Source organism: Apiospora aurea, assembly GCF_038362705.1.
Source record: "Apiospora aurea strain CBS 24483 chromosome Unknown utg000005l_segment0_segment0, whole genome shotgun sequence".
NCBI lineage: Eukaryota > Fungi > Ascomycota > Sordariomycetes > Amphisphaeriales > Apiosporaceae > Apiospora > Apiospora aurea.
In genome coordinates, this window is record NW_027117392.1 from 495,221 (window position 1) to 513,751 (window position 18,531).

Below are 18,531 nucleotides of genomic sequence, written 5' to 3' on the forward strand. Positions count from 1 at the left end.
ATAAAAGGCGGGTTTCTTCTGGTATAGAGGCTACCAAAATAGAAGTGCACACATTTTAATTTACAGGGTTTGGCCAGCATGTCACGGCATGTTCATTGTGCAATTCCTGGGTCCGAAGTCTTTCCTTCCTTGCCAGTGCACCCCTTGTCATGGCTTCAAACTGTCATGCTGGGCAGCCTAACGGGAAAAGATTCGTGTTGCATGGTGTAATGTTATTCTCGATAATTGTCGCCGGGCAATGTGCGTGGTTCCCCGGCCTCGCCGTTATTCGCAACCATGGCGAACAGGGGAGCATGTCAGCCAAAGGAGCGTGTGTAAGACTGATTCCTATATTGAGGCAGCCCTATATCCATGTGGCATGAGTCTGGGCCATCCCGGATTCCCGTCCACTGAATGCTGATTGGCCGTTGCGCACCACGTTTTCGAAGGATTACAGACCCCAACGGGTTTCATGGGCCTGTCCAGCGCCCCCAATCGAGCCTGGCACATAATCACAGGGGGGATCTTATAGCAGATCTGGTACGACCGTTGAGCCTTATGGAACGTGCGGGTCCATGCCAAGGCGTATACGAAAGGAGCAGCGTGCTGATGTGAGATGAGCTGAAAGGGGGCCGCGGTCAGTGATTGGCCCGCTCAACTGCCACCCAGGCTGTAAATAGTCAGCATATATACATGCATCTGGGTCTTGTCATTACACAACCCCAGGCCGAAAGTACTGCGGCTCAGGCGAAGACCGTTTGGGGATGGGGGCCCTCTTTCTTATCTTTGGATACGTACATACCTACGCTCACAATTCTTCGGCTATGCTGTTTCCCACGGTTCTTCTTCTCACTTCCTCTGCCGTTAAACTTACTAAAACTGCGTCGTATAGTTCTTCATGATTCTTGCCCATAATCCGTTCATTTCGGTGGACTAGGTAGTTAGTTATACGGGCGCTCTCCATCGTCGACGTCGTATAATGCCATTCCTCCCAATGGCTAATAATGATGCCCATGACCAAAGCCGCGGCCCAGAACCGGGTCTAGGGGTGGCCCAGCCCGAGCACAGCAACGCCTCGAGTCCGCAAGTTGCGCACACAAGAAGCGGCGAGGCGGCGCCCGAGGTCGCACTGCCGGACCACGGCTGGATCTATCCCGTACACGATGCGAACGAGCAGCAGAAGGTGTTGCCCAGCGGCCTGCTGCAACAGCAAATCCACCGGCAGTCGGCACGGGGGCAGCAGTACTCGCATGATTATAATGCGAAATACCCGCCACTCCGCGGCCACCACTTCTTGACAACACCTGAAGTTGTGCCCAATTCGGCCGCGGGGTCGTTTTCGGCAGGGTCGGAGGAGGAGGACGGGGGATATCAGAGTCCTTTGAAAGAAGCGTCCCTGCATCCGCCACCGCGAAAACGGCCGAGGCGGCAGATCATCATACTGGTGGTGGTGGCCGCCGTCATTCTTCTAGGGTCGACAGTGGGTGGAGTAGTGGGAGCGTTAAGAAGTCACTCTAGGTAGGTTCCCTCCTGAGGCCGGAAAGGCTAGTCAGACCACTTTACTGATGATTGCGCTTTTCCAATGAACAGCAGCGGTTCGAAAGATGCCAACTCTAACGCTTCGTCGTCAGGCGCTGCAACGTCTGATCCCCAAGAGGCTAAGATGGCAGGAGGTCCTGGCTCTCCTACATCCGTCGCACCAGGATTTGCCCCGACCGCCGTTTCCCGCGGCTACCCCCACCTGGAAGTGGTTGCCGGGTCCAACAACAAGGAGAAGTCCGTCTACCGGAAGTACCGCAACAGCAACGCGACCTCCGCCGCCGACTTTCTCCCGCAAGGCCTGGAGATGGAGCTGGTCGGCGGTGGCGTGGACCGGGACAAGACGCCGTCCGTCTCGGTGAGCTGGCGGCACCACGTGGAGAAGGGCGTGCCGACGAACCGGACGGAGCTGCACATCGCGAGCGTCTTCGACACCAAGGTCTACCGCAAGTACCGCGACCAGGACGGCGCCGACGGCTGGAGCTCCGGCGGCACGGGCCAGTGGGACGTCTTTGGCGCGAACCCGTGGGCGAGCAGTCCGGTGCAGGTCCGATACGGGCCCGACATCAGCCTCATGGGGGCGTTCTACTTGTGCCAGGCGCAGCCGGGTTTGGGTGTGTGCTTTTGGCAGTGGACGCCTGAGAACAATTGGAGCCTCGCGGGGAACCCCATTGCCGGCAAGTCGGATCTTCAGCCCTGGGCGGCACCTGCTGTAGTGGCCTGGGCCGGCGACGATAGGAGGTTGGATGTCTTTGTGGTATCGAGGGTTAATAACCACCTCATGCACACGTGGCGGGACGCTGACAACCCCGGCGAGTGGGCGCCGTATGAGGATCTGAAGGGGTTCGTGACGACGCCGCCCGTCGCCGTGTCGCGGGCCCCAGGCATGCTGGACGTCTTCGCACGAGGTGGTGACGGGGGTCTGTGGCACCTTAGCTTTCAGGAGGGGAAGTGGTCTGAGTGGGAGCTCCTTGGCGGCCCCGACGTCAAGATCCAGGGGCAGCCCGAAGCCATCAGCACGAGCGCCGACACCATCGACGTCTTCGCGTGGGGGACCAAGGGCGAGCTGCTGCATAAGAAGTTCGACAACAGCAGCAGCTCGGAAACAAAGTGGATACCAGCGAGCGGCTTCGACACTGTCCTCGACCAGGGACTCTCCGGCCCGCCGAGAGCAGTGACGGATGGGACGGGCGACATACACCTGCTGGCATATAACGAGGTGGACGACATCATCCTTTCGACGCTGAGCTCGAAGCCAGGGGTGAAAGCCGAGAAGACAGTAATAGCGGCTGTGCCTATGGTATACATCAGCAGCTAAGATCGAAACAATTATGGTAGATTTGATAGAAGCGCTTGGCGTTACGAGGTCGGTTACCTGTTCTGTTAGCTTGTTTTCAACCTTTTGCACATAGGTAGACAGATAGCTCTGGGCCAGGCCTAATCTATTTAATAATGCATTGCGACTCATGAAGAAGTGAATGGTCTTGTTTCACTTGGACTGGTGTTGCTCACCACGTTTGCTGGAATGCGACCAATGACAATGAAAAGTAGAGCCTCATGGACAGGACCAGCTAGCTGTACACTTGCATCTGATCAGCTCCGAGACAGAATGAAGCATCAAGCGAGGTACTGTGTGCGTCAGCATAATCATAACCCATACAATAACCATAAAGCCTTGAAAGTAGAGTGTCGCTTCCACTTCCATCTAGATCTCCTTCCTCCTGGGCCTCAGAGAGAAAGAGGAAGTATTGGACTATAGAAACCCACCCAACTATGCAGCCGACGGTAGGATGCTTATCCCGACTCGACACAGCCCCGCTCTTGTCGTCGCTGAACATCATAACGAGTTCTAAGTAGTCATACTACAACAAGCAACCGGTGAGATGGCCGAGTTGGTTATGGCGTCAGGTTAAGGTCACCTTAATATCTTCATCCTGGTGGAGCAATCCGCGTGGGTTCGAATCCCACTCTCATCACTGGAGAATTACCACGCGCTTCTGATCACAGAAGCATGCTTCCTTTTTGCCGTTTTTGCAGGTTCCGCCCAGGGTATATACATACGTGTATTTTACACAGCAAGAAGACTATGTGTGAATGTAGTGGGGGGGGACTATAATCTTTTGTCGCAACTTGCTCAGCTTGCATTTTTGTATATGTCAGTCATATCCCACCAGTTTGTAATGCGCCATCGGTCCGGAGTGGTTCCCTCACGGGGTAGCAATTCCTCTGCCATCATCTTCTTGATACCCCACCAACGGATAAAGTTTTCCTCCCCCGCACTTATCTCTGCTATGTATACTCCCCTAAGCGGCCTTCTTTCAACAAGCCAACACCGACCGATCGTCTCAACGATTGGATCCAATGCTCGGTTAGCTCAGTTGGTTAGAGCGTCGTACTAATATTCTCTTACCGGAATACATTAAGTAATGCGAAGGCCATGAGTTCAAGCCTCATACTGAGCATGCCTTTCTTTTTGCACTTTTTGTCCCCATTCTGTGAAGCAATGTGCATACATAACGTGAGTACCTATCCAGCTAGCTAAGGAATCCCAATCCCATGTTTAAATGATTCACTTTGTCGTCCCCGTTTCAGTTGTCATCATCATCATCACCTCCAATTGCCCGCCCATAGTAGATCGAGATTCGAACGTCGAAGTCGGCCATGGTTACCGACTCTACGTCCTCCTTGATAGTCTCCGCCGCTTCCTTTCTCAATTCCATAGCCTCTTCCAATTCCTCGCCCAGTGCCTTGAGCGTCTCTGCCAGAAGATATCGAGCGCGAGCTACACACTCCACCGGCCAATGCTGATTCTCGGCCGACTTTCGCAGTAGGTCTCGTAAGTTGCGTCTAAGCCAAATACCATCGTCAGTCTATGTCCCAAGTTAACTCATACAAGGAAGAATGCGATGCACTTACTCGGCCTTACGGAGCAGCTTCTGACGAAACAATGCATGAGCGGCCCAGAAGAGCGCACTCAACGCGCTCGATGACTCCTTTCCCCAGAGAGCCTCGCCGCTCCGGAAATTCGCTTTCGCCACCTTCCATGCCTCTTTGAAGTCGCCGAGGTTGAACAAGATCATAGCTCTGTTGAACGTCAGCTGCAGAAAGACCGCAGCATTGGGTTTCTGAACCATCCCGGCCGTGGCGATAGCCTTGTCGATCAGTTCCAACGCCTCGCTCGGCCGCTGCTCACTCATTCTCAGCAGCGAGAGGGTTTCGTACGCCGCAGCAAAGCCGTATGGTAGTAAGGAGGGCCCCGAGTGTTTGTTCAGCAAGATAAAGGTCTCGAGGAGCTGCTTCTCGGCGCTGGACAAGTCGCTCGTCTCCAGGAAGGCGCGGCCGAGGCTTCGGTTAGCGTCAGAGAGCCACAGGTCGTTGATCTTAGCGTCCTCCGTCGGGAACTCCTTGCGCAGTGCGATTGCTCGGTTGCAGACCTCGAAGGTGCCCGTCCGCTTCGGGGGGCCCAGCGCGTTTTTGTTCTCTACTGACAGCAGCAGCAGAGTCGCGTGGATAGAGGCGACCTTCGACTCCGGAGGCTTTCCGCTTGGATAACCACGCGATCGTACTTGAGCCAATCATCCTGCGTTGGCGCCCCGAACGGCCCACACTGCGGGCAAGCAGAGTGTAGCATGGCGATGGCGTGCTCTAGAGCACAAGAGTACAGGCGAGTGCCCCGTCGAAGTCGGCACAGCATGGTCTTCTGCAGTGCGCGATGAGTAGAGAGGTGCATGACGCCATCGATGCGACGGCGATGCACCAACTCGCGCTGCTCCAGATCCTCCAGGGCCTTGCTGAGCACGTCCTTCTGAGGCTCTTCCTTGATGCGGCTCTTCCAGAAGTACTGCGGGACCTGGTCGGCGTTGAAGAAGGCCATGACTTCCAAGAGGGCTCGACCCTCCGGTCGTAGCTCGGCCAAAAAAACCGTCCCACAGCACGCCAAGTGATGTAGGATGGGGAATTGTGGTGAGGATGTATTCCTCTCTCCAGATATGGTCGCAGCATCGAACATTTCGCAGCCGCGTCACCATGGTTTCCAGCGAGAGATCGTGTTTCGTTATGTAGCCCGCAACGTGGGCCAGTGCCATGGGCAAGCCTCCGAGCTCTTCCGATACTGCTCTAGCAATCTTCTGGTCGTCTTCAGATGGTCCACCGTCTTCCCATTTGAGATATCCGCAAAACAGCTCAGCACCTAGGATGGCATCCAAGGACTCGAGCTTCAAGTGGTGAGTTCCGCTGGTAAGGAAATCCAGATCCCGAGTCGTGACCAGGCTCGAACCGTGTGTCGTTGGGAGGTACTCTTTGATAGCAGTCCAGTCCACTACGTCGTCGAAAATCAAAAGCCAGTTTTTGTCTTCCAAGATTCGCAAGTTAGTGGGTTTGTACGTTCCTCGATCGTGTGTAAGCTACAACTCGATGACTTACTGGTAGACTGCCAATCCTTGAAAGCTTTGGCGCACGTTTCGAGGTCTGAAGTTTCACTCGCGATGCCTATTCTGTGGCAGAACGTCTTCAGCACGGACAGCATGCTGTCCATGTTGCCAGCGGGAAGCCAGATTATGCAGCCATAATCGTCGCAGAACTGGTGGAGGTACTTGTTGACGAGCTGCGTCTTACCAACGCCAGGCAGGCCGCCGATCACACAGGAGCGGCCTCCTGACTGCGAGAGCCACGCATCCAGGAACGTCAGCTCCCAGTTGCGGCTGGCGAAATGGGGGTTGGGAGGGCTTTGCAGGACTTCGATCTTGGCCGATCCCTGGTCGGGAGGCCGTGTCTCCTCCATCTCGAGCCTCAAGGAATAAGTATGCAAAATAGATAAATATTGGGTACGATGTGTGTTGCTAGATTTGGGGATGGTAAAACATGGTGAGAGCGAGGAAAAGAACAAAAAAAAAAAAATATAAAAAAAAATAAAAAAACGATCGGCGATTGTTGTGGTGGTAGTTATGAAGCTCTCTTGAGTGGTAACACAATCGCCTCCTTTACATTCACCCTCACGGTAGGCACGATCTCAGACTCGATTGTATTCATAATTACATCGCAAGAGAAGACAAGTCAAAAAGCATTCAGCTAGATTCAATGGCAAGATATCTATAACGATCCATATTCCAGGCCGTAAGGTCTAAGCTATGGTGAGAAAGTAAATCGGTGCAGTGTTGGTGTCGATAAGGTGCTGCAAGCTGTGTAAGATCCGGCCCCTTTGGCGGCAGCGACGATGTTACCCTTTTGCAGCAGCGATGATGTCCTTTCCACGGCAGCGACGATGGCATCCCCCTTGTGGCAACGACGGCAATATACCCTTTGTGACAGCGACGATGCTATCCCTTTTACGGTGGCGACGAAGGTATTACGTTTAATTTTCACGGCAGCGACGATAATGTCCCCTTTACGGCAGCGACGATTGTATCCCTTTGGGGCAGCGACGATGAAAGTGAATGAGTACTATCAAGGCAACGACGATATAAGTTCATGAAGCCTGGCCGCGGCACCGATGATATAAGTAGAACAAGCCCGTCATGGCAGCGACGGTATGAGTACGTGAATGAACCCTCGCCACGGGAACGACAACATGGTTGAATCGTTGAATCGCACCCAGTCATAGAAGTGATTATGTAAGAATCTGTTCATATTCACTTCAGCAGAAGACATCATCCATGATTATCGATATTTGGTTCAGAGAGGGGGTCGAGCTGAGCATACGTAGCTAGGTAGGTACTCAAGTTACCTTGCCAACACCGAGCCCAAGCCCGTGATATTCACGGTGACAGAAGACGAGTCAGTCCTTGTGATGTGAACCCATACGACAGGACAGCGATAAGTGAAGCTTGATTGAGTTCACTTCCACACTATGGATCGGTGTGAGCTTCACAATGTAGATCATGATTACCAGCAAGGCGAGTTCTCTTCTGTTTCAGGAGACAACGAGGTTATCTCTCACTTACTAGGACATCAACAGTGTAATGAGACCTCTTGTACTCAGACTTGAAATCTGGGACGAGTCTGTATGTTATAAGCCGTGTGGTGTTGTTCATGGAGCGGCCGTGGATGAGTCACGTAGACACACTCGCACACAGAACACTCACATGGTGTTAGCCGGAGAAGTGACATTTCTTTCATGGGTGAAGTTGAGCAAATCAGCAATCAAAACAACGAGGGAGAGTTGAAAAAAGCCGCCTTTAGCCGAGATCGCCCTCGACTATGGCCGATGAGTCGATGCGAAAGCGTTTTCGTGATTGGGGCGTGATTTGGTGGTGTTGGCACTCATTCATACCTACAAGTATACAACAACAACAGTTGGCATGGACGTGCTTACTGGCAATAAGCCTGCAAGGTGACGACTAATTCAATGCCGCTGAGTTTAAATTAGGCATTCTCAGGAACTCCTCACATGTGCAACTTCTGAGTGGCAGTGCCAGTCGCGCCAGGATTCAGAAGTTGCTGGAAGACAACATAGCCAATTTTCTGGAAACCAGCCTATGTTTCTGGTCTCTGGTCAAGAATATTCAATTTTCCTAGGATCTCAGGCGATGACAGACGTGTGAGGTAAAATCCGGGCTTCAAGTTCATTGCGCTGTCTTGGTCCCAGTGCTCCTACTTGGGCCACGCCCCTGGGGAGAATAACCATGGCTTAACAAATTATCCCAACACCTGTACTATTCGTTGCGGCGGTTACTTAGGGCACTTGAGCATGGAGTAATATGCCTAGAACATAATCAGAGGAATCGAAACTCCTCAGTTGGAGCTCTCTGGGGGACACTGATGTTCTAGCGCTAGGCGAATGGAATAATCGGGAGGGCTACAGCATTGAATTCCATTTCTTCTAACCAACATTTACGACTACACGTTATAAATGCCATACCAAGCACTTTTGCATGCTAAAGAAAACTGGATGAGCCTCCAAGTGGGAGCATTCATCATCGCTTGCTCCTTGCTGCTGGTAGGTTGGTCTCGCAGCCGCCCCCATACTCAGGCTTACGATCTTGGGAGCCTGAGAGCTGACTTTGTTAGTGGGAACAATTGATTGAAACGCCATGGCTGCCTTTGGCCCTTCTTCTTTGCCATTGATGCGTTCCTGAGATTGATCAGAGCCAAGGCATGATAAACACAAAGAGCAATCCAGGCTGCAAATGGTCAACTTCGACAAAGACACGAAACCAACCCACGTTTCTTGATACCGAAACCTGTGGCCTCGAGCTTGAACAAGATAAAACATCACCCGAATCGACAAGGAAATCTTTGTGCAGCTGCTCAAGACTCGAGACCTATACACACGGCATCTGCCACACCAGACTCCTACTTTCTCCTTGCCACGCCGAATCACGCTCTTCACCCAGACCACCAAGCCTCCGTCAAAGGCCTGACTCTCCCATCGGCAACAAAGTGACAACACAACAATTGAATCCTTCTCCCTCCCCTCTAGGAAAAATGGCGCCTACAATCCACATCGTCCGCCACGGCGAAGCCGAGCACAACGTCGGGTACAACGTCCAGATCCCCGACCCGAGCGTGACCACGAAAGGCATGATCCAGTGCCACGAACTCGGCCAGACCTTCCCCCACATGGACCGGATCACGCACCTCGTCGCCTCGCCGCTGCGGCGGACCGTCCAAACGGCGCACTGGGCCTTCATAGACCCGGTCCCCGCGGCGCAGCAGCAGCAGCGCTCCATCCTCGCCCTCGGCGAGCTGCAGGAGTGCAGCCGGTACCCGTGCGACATCGGGCAGCCGCTCGCGAAGCTGGCGCAGTGCGCCGGCTTCCTGGACGTGTCGCGCGTGGAGCCGAGCTGGAACCTCAAGACGGGAATCTACGCCGCGGCCGAGCCGGAGATCAAGAAGCGGGCCGAGCGGGCGCGCACGATCCTGCGGGAGCTGGCGCGGGGCGTGGCGGACAAGGACGATGACGATGCGCACTTGGTCGTGGTCTCGCACGGGACCTTTATCCAGTACCTGATCGACCGCCCGGACTTGCGATACGGCCACTTTCACAACTGCGAGTACAGGTCGTACAAGTTTGTCGATCTGTACGGGGAGGATCCGAAGACGGCGGGATTGGTGGAGACGAATGAGAGTTTCTATCGGCGGTATGGTCCTCTTAACATGAGGACGCCGGAAGAGGCTGATGACCTTATTCTTGCCGAGCGCAGTTCAACCTGAAGGGATCCTCATACTATGCGGGGCTTGGGAATACGACTTATAAAATCGACTTGGTATATATTGGATACCTACTTCCAGTTGCACACATAAGTCCATAGGCCAATGAGTGCATATATGCATGTATCTGCCAGACGAAATGCCTGTCGGTTCATTGTTAATAACCATTTTTGCATATGTGCATTGTGAAAATCGTGACCGTCTCTAACTCCTCAGCTTCACCTTCCGGAACTCTTCCGTCACGCTCTTGATCGCTTTCTCAGTCGGGAGCCTCTCCATAGAACTCGCCCCAAAAAAGCCCTGAACCCCCTTTGTCTTCCCCAACACGTACGCCGCATCCTCGGGCGCAGCAATGGGCCCACCATGGCACAACACAATGACATCCTTCCGCACGGCGACAGCAGCGTCGCGGATCGCCTGGACCCGCTCCACCGACTCGTCGAGCGAAATGCCCGTCTGCGCCCCGATGCTGCCCGAGGTCGTGAGCCCCATGTGCGCGACCACGACGTCGGCGCCCGCGGCCGCCATCTTCTCGGCGTCCTCCGGGCCGAAGACGTAGGGCGTCGTGAAGAGGCCCAGCGCGTGCGCCTCCCGGATCATGTCGACCTCGAGGTCGTACCCCATGCCCGTCTCCTCGAGGTTCTGCCGGAAGACGGAGCCGGCGTCGATCAGGCCGACGGTCGGGAAGTTCTGCACGCCGCTGAAGCCCATGGATTTCAGCTCGCGGAGGAAGTACGGCATCTCCCGGAAGGGGTCGGTGCCGCAGACGCCGGCGAGGACGGGCGTGGACTTGACGATGGGCAGCACCTCCGAGGCCTGGTTGACTCGTCAGCTTTTGAATGAACGGTGGAATGGAATGGGACGTTGGAAAGGGGGTATTGCGGGCGCACCATTTCGACGACGATCTTGTTGGCGTCGCCGTAAGGCATGAGTCCGGCCAAGCTGCCCCGGCCGGCCATTCGGAAACGGCCCGAGTTGTAGATGATGATGAGATGGCCCCCGCCATTCTCAATGCACTTGGCGCTCAGTCCTGTGCCGGCGCCGGCGCCGACGATAGCTTCGCCCCGGGCTGTGACGGCTTGGAGATGGGCGAGCACATCTTCTCTGGAGGTGGGGCGGGGCATCGCGCAAAAACGGTCAAGTATGGGCAGAATATTGACGATAGGGGTATGCCAACTAAAGGCAGCGAAGAATGGCGTCTCGGTTATTTGCTGGCGCGATTCGCAATGCACACTCTTTACTCGCGTGCGTACATATCGGCAAGGTCAACTGCCGAAAGAGCATGCAGTGAGGAAAGAACAAAAGCGTGGAGGCAGGTGCAATGGCAATGACGTAACGTGGGGTTCGGCTCTGCCCCTTACCTGAACTCTGTCTTACACAACACGGCCCGGCTTCGCACCCCTCAGTAGACCATTGCAGAATGCAAATTGAACATTACCGCCGCAGTTTCGATGCATGATAACCGCCAAGAACCCACTTCCAGTCGAATTTCGATTAGTTTGAGCCTCAGGTCGCGATCAAAATGGCACCCTCGGACACGCGCATCTTGCTCCTGGCGACGCTGGACACCAAGCTCGAGGAAGCAGCTTACGTGCTCGATCAGCTACTCCGCAGCTCTGGGGTTGATGTCACAATACTTCATATTGGGCGCAATACCCTCAGTACAGAGGATACAGACCCCTTCGAATCCAAGGACCGAGTGGAACTCTTAGCCTGCGAATTGGACCCGCCAGCAGCCGCTCTATCCAGGGGTGACTACTCCAGTCGCATGACCAACAGTGCGACGCAGAGAGTCCGTGAGCTCATGAAGAGCTCCACGACAGCAGTTCACGGTATGCTAGGAATAGGGGGCAGTACGGGCACGTCCATCATCGCTGCCGCCATGCGCGACGCCGTCCCCATCGGCTTGCCCAAACTGCTCGTCAGCACCATGGCGAGCGGTGACGTGGGCCACCTGGTCGGCGGCGTCGACATCACGCTCATGTACAGCGTTGTCGACATTGCCGGCTTGAACTTTCTCTCCGAGAGGATCCTCGGAAACGCGGCGGCGGCGATAGCTGGCATGGCTCACACGTACAGTGGGTCAATAGAGCCATCGTCTGCCACGTCCGGGTCGGAGACTGCTGCAGGTAGTAGTAGCACGAATAGGCGGGAGCGAATTGCCATCACCATGTTTGGTGTCACAACGCCGGGGGTGGACCGCATCCGTCACATACTCTCGCAGCCGCCGCACAACGCAGAGGTGGTGGTGTTCCATGCCACGGGGTCAGGCGGTCGGGCGATGGAAATGCTGATCCGCCAAGGCGAGTTCGACGCCGTGATCGACGTGACCACGACAGAGGTAGCCGACGAGATCGGCGGGGGTATCCTGTCAGCCGGGCCCGACCGGCTCTCCGCAGGTGCGCAGGCGCAGATTCCCTACATTGTCAGCGTCGGCGCGTGCGACATGATCAACTTCGGTCCCATGAGCTCCATCAAGCAGGACCTGGTAGAGGCGGACCGGAAGGGCGAGCGGAAGCTGTACCAACACAACCCAGCCGTGACATTACTCAGGACGAGCGCGGACGAAAATCAGCGGATTGGCGAGTTCATCGGAGAGAAACTGGCAGTCTACGAGAGAAAAGATCTGGTCAAGGTCTTGCTACCGGAAAAGTCGATCAGTATGATATCTGGCGACGGTGGTCCCTTTGAAGATCGTGGCGCGGACAAGGCACTGTTTGAGGCACTCAGGGAGAAACTTAAGGGCACTGGCATCGACATAGAGACGCATGGTTTGGATATTAACGGTACTGTATTCGCGGAAGTGGTCGTTAGTACTCTTGCTGCTCTAAAACACAAGAATGACCACTGATACCTGATGAATACGCCTTGCCTCGAGGTAGATTCTCGCCTGCCTGGAAGTTAATGGCCTACCTCTGTATTCGCCTTTTGGCCACATTCCATGCACTGTCCCACGACTGATACGACAAAGTTTCCATCCCCATCCAAGAGGTTGCGGAAGTCATCCATAAGGCCCATTGACCTGAGCTCATCGTCCCCGACACCCCTTGGTTTCGATGACTCGACGGTCCATATCTCGTAGAAACCAGACTCTCCATGGGTCACTTCCTGGCAATCAACGCAGTACAATGGTCGGTACGGCAGGAATGAGGAATGCTTGTGAGGTCGATCCAAGACGAACTCGCTGAAAAGGTCGGCGCAGAGTAGGGGGGACCTTTTTGAGATGCTCTTTGAATCTTGCATCGCGGTCGATGAAGGGGTGGATCTGGCGCATGAATGTCCAAAGGGTCTGCTTGTATGGCACAATGGTGTCCAAGGTCATGGCTGTAGACAAGTTTTACCGTGTCGAAGAACTCATCGACTGCGTCTGACGGCAGAAAGTCTGCAGGTTCCATCTCAGGGCGGCGGTCCAGTAGATCGGTGGCCTCTTGGCAGCAGAATGCTGCGGCGCATAGAAAGGCAGACTGTTGAGCCAGGACTGTGTCCATCAGACCCTCGAGGTGGAAATAGTCTGCCGCAAGAAAGAGATCCCAGCAATGTGTCACGGGTCCGGGGAAGTTCTCGAGGGGCGGGGTCCAGCAATCATCGACTGGCTTATGGTTAGTGAGGGAAAGGGCAATAATGTACCTGTAAGACTTACCCTGCCCGGTGTAGATGAACCCAATCACCTCTCTGACGATCTCGGGCTTCATCTCGTGGATTACGACTTTACCAGTGACAGCCTCCTCAAACGACCCGGCCAATGCTTTTGCGAAGTATGCGGACCTTGTGCAGAGAATGGTCTTGTGCAGTGGCCAGACCGTGCCGCCACATTCGACGGTCACGTCGGAGAATTCGCCAGTCTCTAGAAGCCTGTATAATAACGCAATCAGTCATCTGAGATGGTGTCTCACGATGTTCCAATTATCACTTGCCGCTTATCCATATCATGGATCTCGCTCGAGACAGAGGCCACGCGGAAGTTTACTTTGGGGATCGGCTGCTCCTCTGCAGGCTTTCGCTTCTTGGGAGTTGGCTCCGGCATCTTGTTTGATGTGAATTTGTTGATGCAAGAGGCAGAGCGAGTTTGATAAAAATGGAAGAGGAATTTCTAGGTGGTGGTGGTGGAGAAGAACCCTAAGAAGTAGGCAGGGTAATGCACTTGTTGGCTCACTGAAAATGGGAACAATCGAGGAAGGCCTTTCGGAACCAGAGGTACTTGCTGGTTGGCGGGAGCATGTCTTATCAATCCGTCTATCGATTAACGCGTCTGGATGTTCTTCGAGAACTCCCATCGCCATAATCCCCCATCAACGGCTGGTAGTTTTCCTGGCGGTTCGAATGCATTCACAAGTAAGTAGGTTTCCATGTCAAGTGTTTAGGGGGCCTCCCGGAGCCCAACGATGACCATACCGACTTCGGACACCTCGGATCGACTCGCCCAGTCCACAAGACGTCATCGGGCCCGTAGTGCTCTTGTATGCCCTCACCATGCCATACCGTCCTATCTTGGTCAATATCGGAGAGTAATTTGTGTTGGGTGCGGACATCCAGCACGGGGCTATCGTCGTCAAGGCCGGCTCTCTTGGCCCGGCTCTACGTACGGCACATGATTTGATAGTATAGATAACCACTAAGCATGAGCCTTTTCCCATGAATTTCCCCGTAGGAATCATTTTCCTAGCAGCGGGTTGATGATATTTTATAGTCGGGTTAAGAAGCCTAAGACTTTGTTTGCGTATGCTATGGCACATGAAGCGTGGACATGTTTGTTTCGATTCATGGATGGTTTTTTTATGTCGTGATTCCAACGGTTTGCAAATGCTTCTGCAAAGGTTTTCATGCTCCAGTCATTCATGGTGCAGTCATTCATGACATGGTACATCGTCCATGGAACAAAACGACTGTGAAGTAAAGCAAAAGAAAGAGAAGAGGTGAGTCAAAGTCTACTAGCCCCCGGGCCTCTCTTCACTGACCGATCAAAGGGGTGGCAGTAGGAGTCCTGGCTTGCCCACATGTGCAGTAAGGTGTCGGGGGCGGCGCAGCGAGAGCCTGCATGCTGCCAGAAGATCCGCCATGGCGGTTGACTCGGACTTTCCATTTGTATGATGCACCTTGAAAATGTGCCGCCGAGGCATCCGCATCATTGACGGCAGCGCGCTATTTCTTGGGGTTTTCAATCATCTTTTTCACGTATCCCAGAACACCTCGACGTCGGCTGAGAATGAACGTTGTCCCGGCCGTGGCTGCTTGAGCCATGGGCTCAGTCTGCTGGAACGTACTCGAAGGTCATTGGCTTGCGCCGTGTGTCGTGCGGGATTTGTCCTCGGCACGGTACGATATGTCTGAGCTTACTGCGAGGCTATCTTGGAGGGCCATCGTCTATTACCCGGATCGGACGGGTACCAGATCTAAACATACCTCCCGCTACTTGTGTGGTGCATTCTCGCATCGTAGCGAGGTAGGGATGTAGGTACTCGTGGCTGGAGTACGATTTCGACTAAGCGCACGCGCGTACCTATGACTGCAGTCGTATGATATCCAACAGCGGGACCGCGGCGCTTAAGGGGTGAGGATCCGATGGGGGCCGTATCATCCTTCTCCAACGAAGGCCGCCGTCGTCAGCTTCCACTTCATCAGACAATTTCTTTCGGGCATACAGTTAGGTAGGCCTAGCGGGTACCGAATCTGCGACAGCGCTGACAGATATGTTCGAGATGGCTGCTAGATAGTATCTACTCTTCTAGGGGTATCGCACTCCAGAACGCCGTTGTGTATCCGATCGACTGATCTAAGGCATCGTCAGTGCAGACCATCACATTGATGGAACTCCGTGGATTAACAGATGTCACCATTACCAGCGCGAAACACCAGGATCTCTCCATCTCTAGCTTGCTGGTGACCAGGCTAGCTTTTCGTGTTTCTGCTCCATCTGCCAAGATTACATGCATAGTTGGGTCGCATCTCAGGCTACACAACACAATCTGTGCCAACGCAGGTGGGATGGATTCCCTCATCGCTTTCGCTCAAGTCAGCCGAATGCACAGCTACTGGCGATCGCACATGCAGGTAAGATGCTGTCGGGGGGGGCTACGCTTTGTCGATCATGCTTGTCTGCAGTAGTCCTTCCATGCATGTTAGACACTCTCCGTTCATATACTTGCTGATCCTGCGCATTCTGGGTGGCCGTCACTAGTTGGGTGATTTGGTGTGTGATATGTATGTAGCCTTGGGTAGTACGGCGATGTCTAGCCAGACTCTGACAGCTACAGTATCTTCACGAGAGGCTCTACTTTTCATTCTCCTATGATATGCCTTGATGTAGCACTTAAGGGACTCTTGGATATCGAACTCGAGCCTACTGTCTTCTCCACAGCGGCGAGCAAGTCTGGGGGAAGCTCGGGAGACCAAAGCCATCGGTTCCAGCAACTGAGCGAGCCGGAGATAGCTCTGGTGGACATTTCTGGTAGGTAACAATGTGCGCTTGCGAGGGATTGATCGTGCGAGGAGTCTGAGCTGACAAGTTCACAGCAGATTCTAGGAGACAACAGGCAGCGTGAAGAACGGGCAAGACGAAATAGACCGAAATAGAAAAGCTTCACACTCATCAATTGCAGCAATGCATCCGTTGATGGAGTCCATTCATCGACAGGGCCGAAAGCGCTAAAGCAAGCACTTTATTAGGTGGTGGCAGTTGGCCACTAACCGCTAACGTCGCCCCCGTACTTATAGCAGCCTTCTCCACAGCGGCCCGTAGACTGAGTCAGCATGACAGCATCCGATCGCAATACTGTACTGAGCGGACCCCTTCCCGTCCCACTTCGGGTGACGTCGAGCAATTGCCGAGAATCTTTGCTGCCAAGATTGAGTCCGTACCTTGTCTCCCAGAAGACCGTCTTCGAAATAGTGAAAGAAGCATACCGTAAACCACTGCGCCTGAAGATATATCCAAAATGAGCGCCTCCAGCTTCTCCCTCGCGAGCAAGGTCAAGGTACTGATCCAATCACCCCCCCCCCACTGAACAACAAGTAGGCCCAGTACGCTGATACGAAGCCAAACAGCTCTACAATGGCCACTCGATCCCCCAGATCCAGCTGGGCCTCTACATGATGTCCGGCAAGGAGGTCCTCGCCTCCGTGCCCTGGGCCCTCGCGGCGGGCTACCGCGGCTTCGACTCGGCCCAGATGTACCACAACGAGGCCGAGGCCGGCCAGGCCATCCGCAAGTGGCTCGAGTCGTCCGAGAACACGTCCGGCCCGAACCTCACGCGCGAGGACATCTGGTACACGTCCAAGCTGGCCAGCTCCAGGTTCGTGTGATCCCGCCTCGCCTCCTCCCCTCGCTACCCCTCGCGCCCCCTATTATATGTTGCCTGCGAGCCGCAATAGGGACTGATGACGTTTCCAGCACCTCATATGACGCCGTCCGCAAGAGCATCAAGAAGAGTGTCAAGGCCTGCGGGCTAGGCTACATCGATCTCTTCCTCCTGCACAGCCCGTACGGCGGGCCCGAGGCTCGGCTGACCAGCTGGAAGGCCGTCGAGGACGCGATCGACGACGGGGAGGTTCGGAGCGGCGGCGTGAGCAACTACGGCGTAAAACACGTAAGTTAGCATGGTGCCCCCTTGCCCTAATTGACGAGTACGAAGATGCTAACACACCGAACCAGATCGAGGAGTTGATGGCCTCGAACCCGCGCATCAAGCCCGCCGTCAACCAGATCGAAGTGCACCCCTTCAACACCCAGACCGCCATCCGGGAGACGTGCGCCAAGCACGGCATCCTGGTCGAGGCCTACGGCCCCCTGGCCCGGGCCATGCGGATGAAGAACCCGACCATCCTGGAGCTGGCCAAGAAGTACGGCTGCACGCCGGCGCAGCTGATGGTGCGCTGGTCCCTGCAGCACGGCCACGTGCCGCTGCCCAAGAGCGCGCAGAAGGAGCGCCTCATCGACAACGTCAAGGTGGGCGGCTTCGAGATCTCCGACGAGGACGTGAAGCGGATGGATGGGCTCGACGAGCATTTGGTGACGGACTGGTGAGTGGAAATGCATACATACCTAGGATGCCCTGCCTAGGCTCTGTCACGGATAGTCGGGTACAGGTTCAGATGGAAGTCATATTGACTAACATATCGTGATGTAGGGACCCAACCGACGCACCTTGATCTGGTAGCAACAAGTAAAAGGAAAACAATAAATAATGACTATGCTGCTACCATCGTTTGATGAAGCAGCAGGCAGGCAGGAGAGGAGGACGTGGTGGTAGAAGTGCAAAAGCAGAAATAATTAATTTTCTTTTATAAAAAAAGAAAATTGCAAAAAGCTCGAGCCTGACTCGGATTCGAAGGCAGTGACCAGAAGATCGTCGGCACGATCCCGCGGCTCCCATTCGGTATCCTAATCAGGACAATACGAAACCCTCGAGGGTTGTCTGGCCCATAAACCTCTACCACTGCACCACCCCGTCAGTAATTACACTGGTAGAGGAACTTGGGTTATGGGATATTGGTCTACTGGCACCTATAACCCCTCCTCCCTGCCTTCTTTGGTGAATTTCACCGTCTGTTCACCTGCGCCTGGCGGTGGTGGTGAGGCTGCTGCTCCCTCTCGGGCCATATCGCTGCTGCTGCCACCCAACCAGCCTGTGAGCTTGCCCCAAGGCCTTCCCATACTGCTTGCCAGCCACCTAAAGAGGCCCGTCTACAAGCCACGATGTTATTGTCTTCAATTTTGGAGTTTTCCATCTCATTTTGAGCCCAACCAACGAACTCCACAATATTGCCAAGCATTCCCCCTTACGCAAACCTCCCCCCTATCAGTGACCACCACCACCACATCTACTGCTAACATCCCAATCTCCTGATGAAAAAAAAAACAAAAAAAAA

The 18,531-nt window shown here is 54.4% G+C and overlaps 7 protein-coding genes across 7 annotated transcripts; 4 read left to right on the top strand and 3 right to left on the bottom strand.

Annotated features, from left to right (window-relative positions):
* Positions 1-973: 973 nt before the first annotated feature.
* PG986_006742 (uncharacterized protein) lies at positions 974-2,836 on the top strand (the record flags this gene model as incomplete). Its single annotated transcript, XM_066842964.1, has 2 exons — positions 974-1,497; positions 1,570-2,836. 2 exons carry the CDS (start codon positions 974-976, stop codon positions 2,834-2,836), a joined length of 1,791 nt encoding a protein of 596 aa, XP_066699076.1.
* A 1,270-nt stretch (positions 2,837-4,106) lies between these two features.
* PG986_006743 (uncharacterized protein) lies at positions 4,107-6,298 on the bottom strand (the record flags this gene model as incomplete). The annotated part of the gene is made up of 5 exons (XM_066842965.1): positions 4,107-4,365; positions 4,435-4,997; positions 5,072-5,425; positions 5,526-5,836; positions 5,941-6,298. The coding sequence occupies 5 exons, from the start codon at positions 6,296-6,298 to the stop codon at positions 4,107-4,109; spliced, it is 1,845 nt and encodes a 614-aa protein (XP_066699077.1).
* Positions 6,299-8,940: 2,642 nt separating this feature from the next.
* Positions 8,941-9,669, top strand: PG986_006744 (phosphoglycerate mutase-like protein; the record flags this gene model as incomplete). Its single annotated transcript, XM_066842966.1, has 1 exon — positions 8,941-9,669. One exon carries the CDS (start codon positions 8,941-8,943, stop codon positions 9,667-9,669), a length of 729 nt encoding a protein of 242 aa, XP_066699078.1.
* A 201-nt stretch (positions 9,670-9,870) lies between these two features.
* Positions 9,871-10,790, bottom strand: PG986_006745 (TIM-barrel enzyme family protein; the record flags this gene model as incomplete). The annotated part of the gene is made up of 2 exons (XM_066842967.1): positions 9,871-10,482; positions 10,557-10,790. 2 exons carry the CDS (start codon positions 10,788-10,790, stop codon positions 9,871-9,873), a joined length of 846 nt encoding a protein of 281 aa, XP_066699079.1.
* Positions 10,791-11,188: 398 nt separating this feature from the next.
* On the top strand, positions 11,189-12,517 carry PG986_006746 (UPF0261 domain protein; the record flags this gene model as incomplete). The annotated part of the gene is made up of 1 exon (XM_066842968.1): positions 11,189-12,517. One exon carries the CDS (start codon positions 11,189-11,191, stop codon positions 12,515-12,517), a length of 1,329 nt encoding a protein of 442 aa, XP_066699080.1.
* Positions 12,518-12,567: 50 nt separating this feature from the next.
* PG986_006747 (uncharacterized protein) lies at positions 12,568-13,690 on the bottom strand (the record flags this gene model as incomplete). Its single annotated transcript, XM_066842969.1, has 4 exons — positions 12,568-12,774; positions 12,848-12,955; positions 13,008-13,518; positions 13,560-13,690. The coding sequence occupies 4 exons, from the start codon at positions 13,688-13,690 to the stop codon at positions 12,568-12,570; spliced, it is 957 nt and encodes a 318-aa protein (XP_066699081.1).
* Positions 13,691-16,598: 2,908 nt separating this feature from the next.
* PG986_006748 (aldo-keto reductase family 1 member E1) lies at positions 16,599-17,686 on the top strand (the record flags this gene model as incomplete). The annotated part of the gene is made up of 4 exons (XM_066842970.1): positions 16,599-16,637; positions 16,708-16,955; positions 17,054-17,249; positions 17,315-17,686. 4 exons carry the CDS (start codon positions 16,599-16,601, stop codon positions 17,684-17,686), a joined length of 855 nt encoding a protein of 284 aa, XP_066699082.1.
* Between the last annotated feature and the right edge of the window lie 845 nt (positions 17,687-18,531).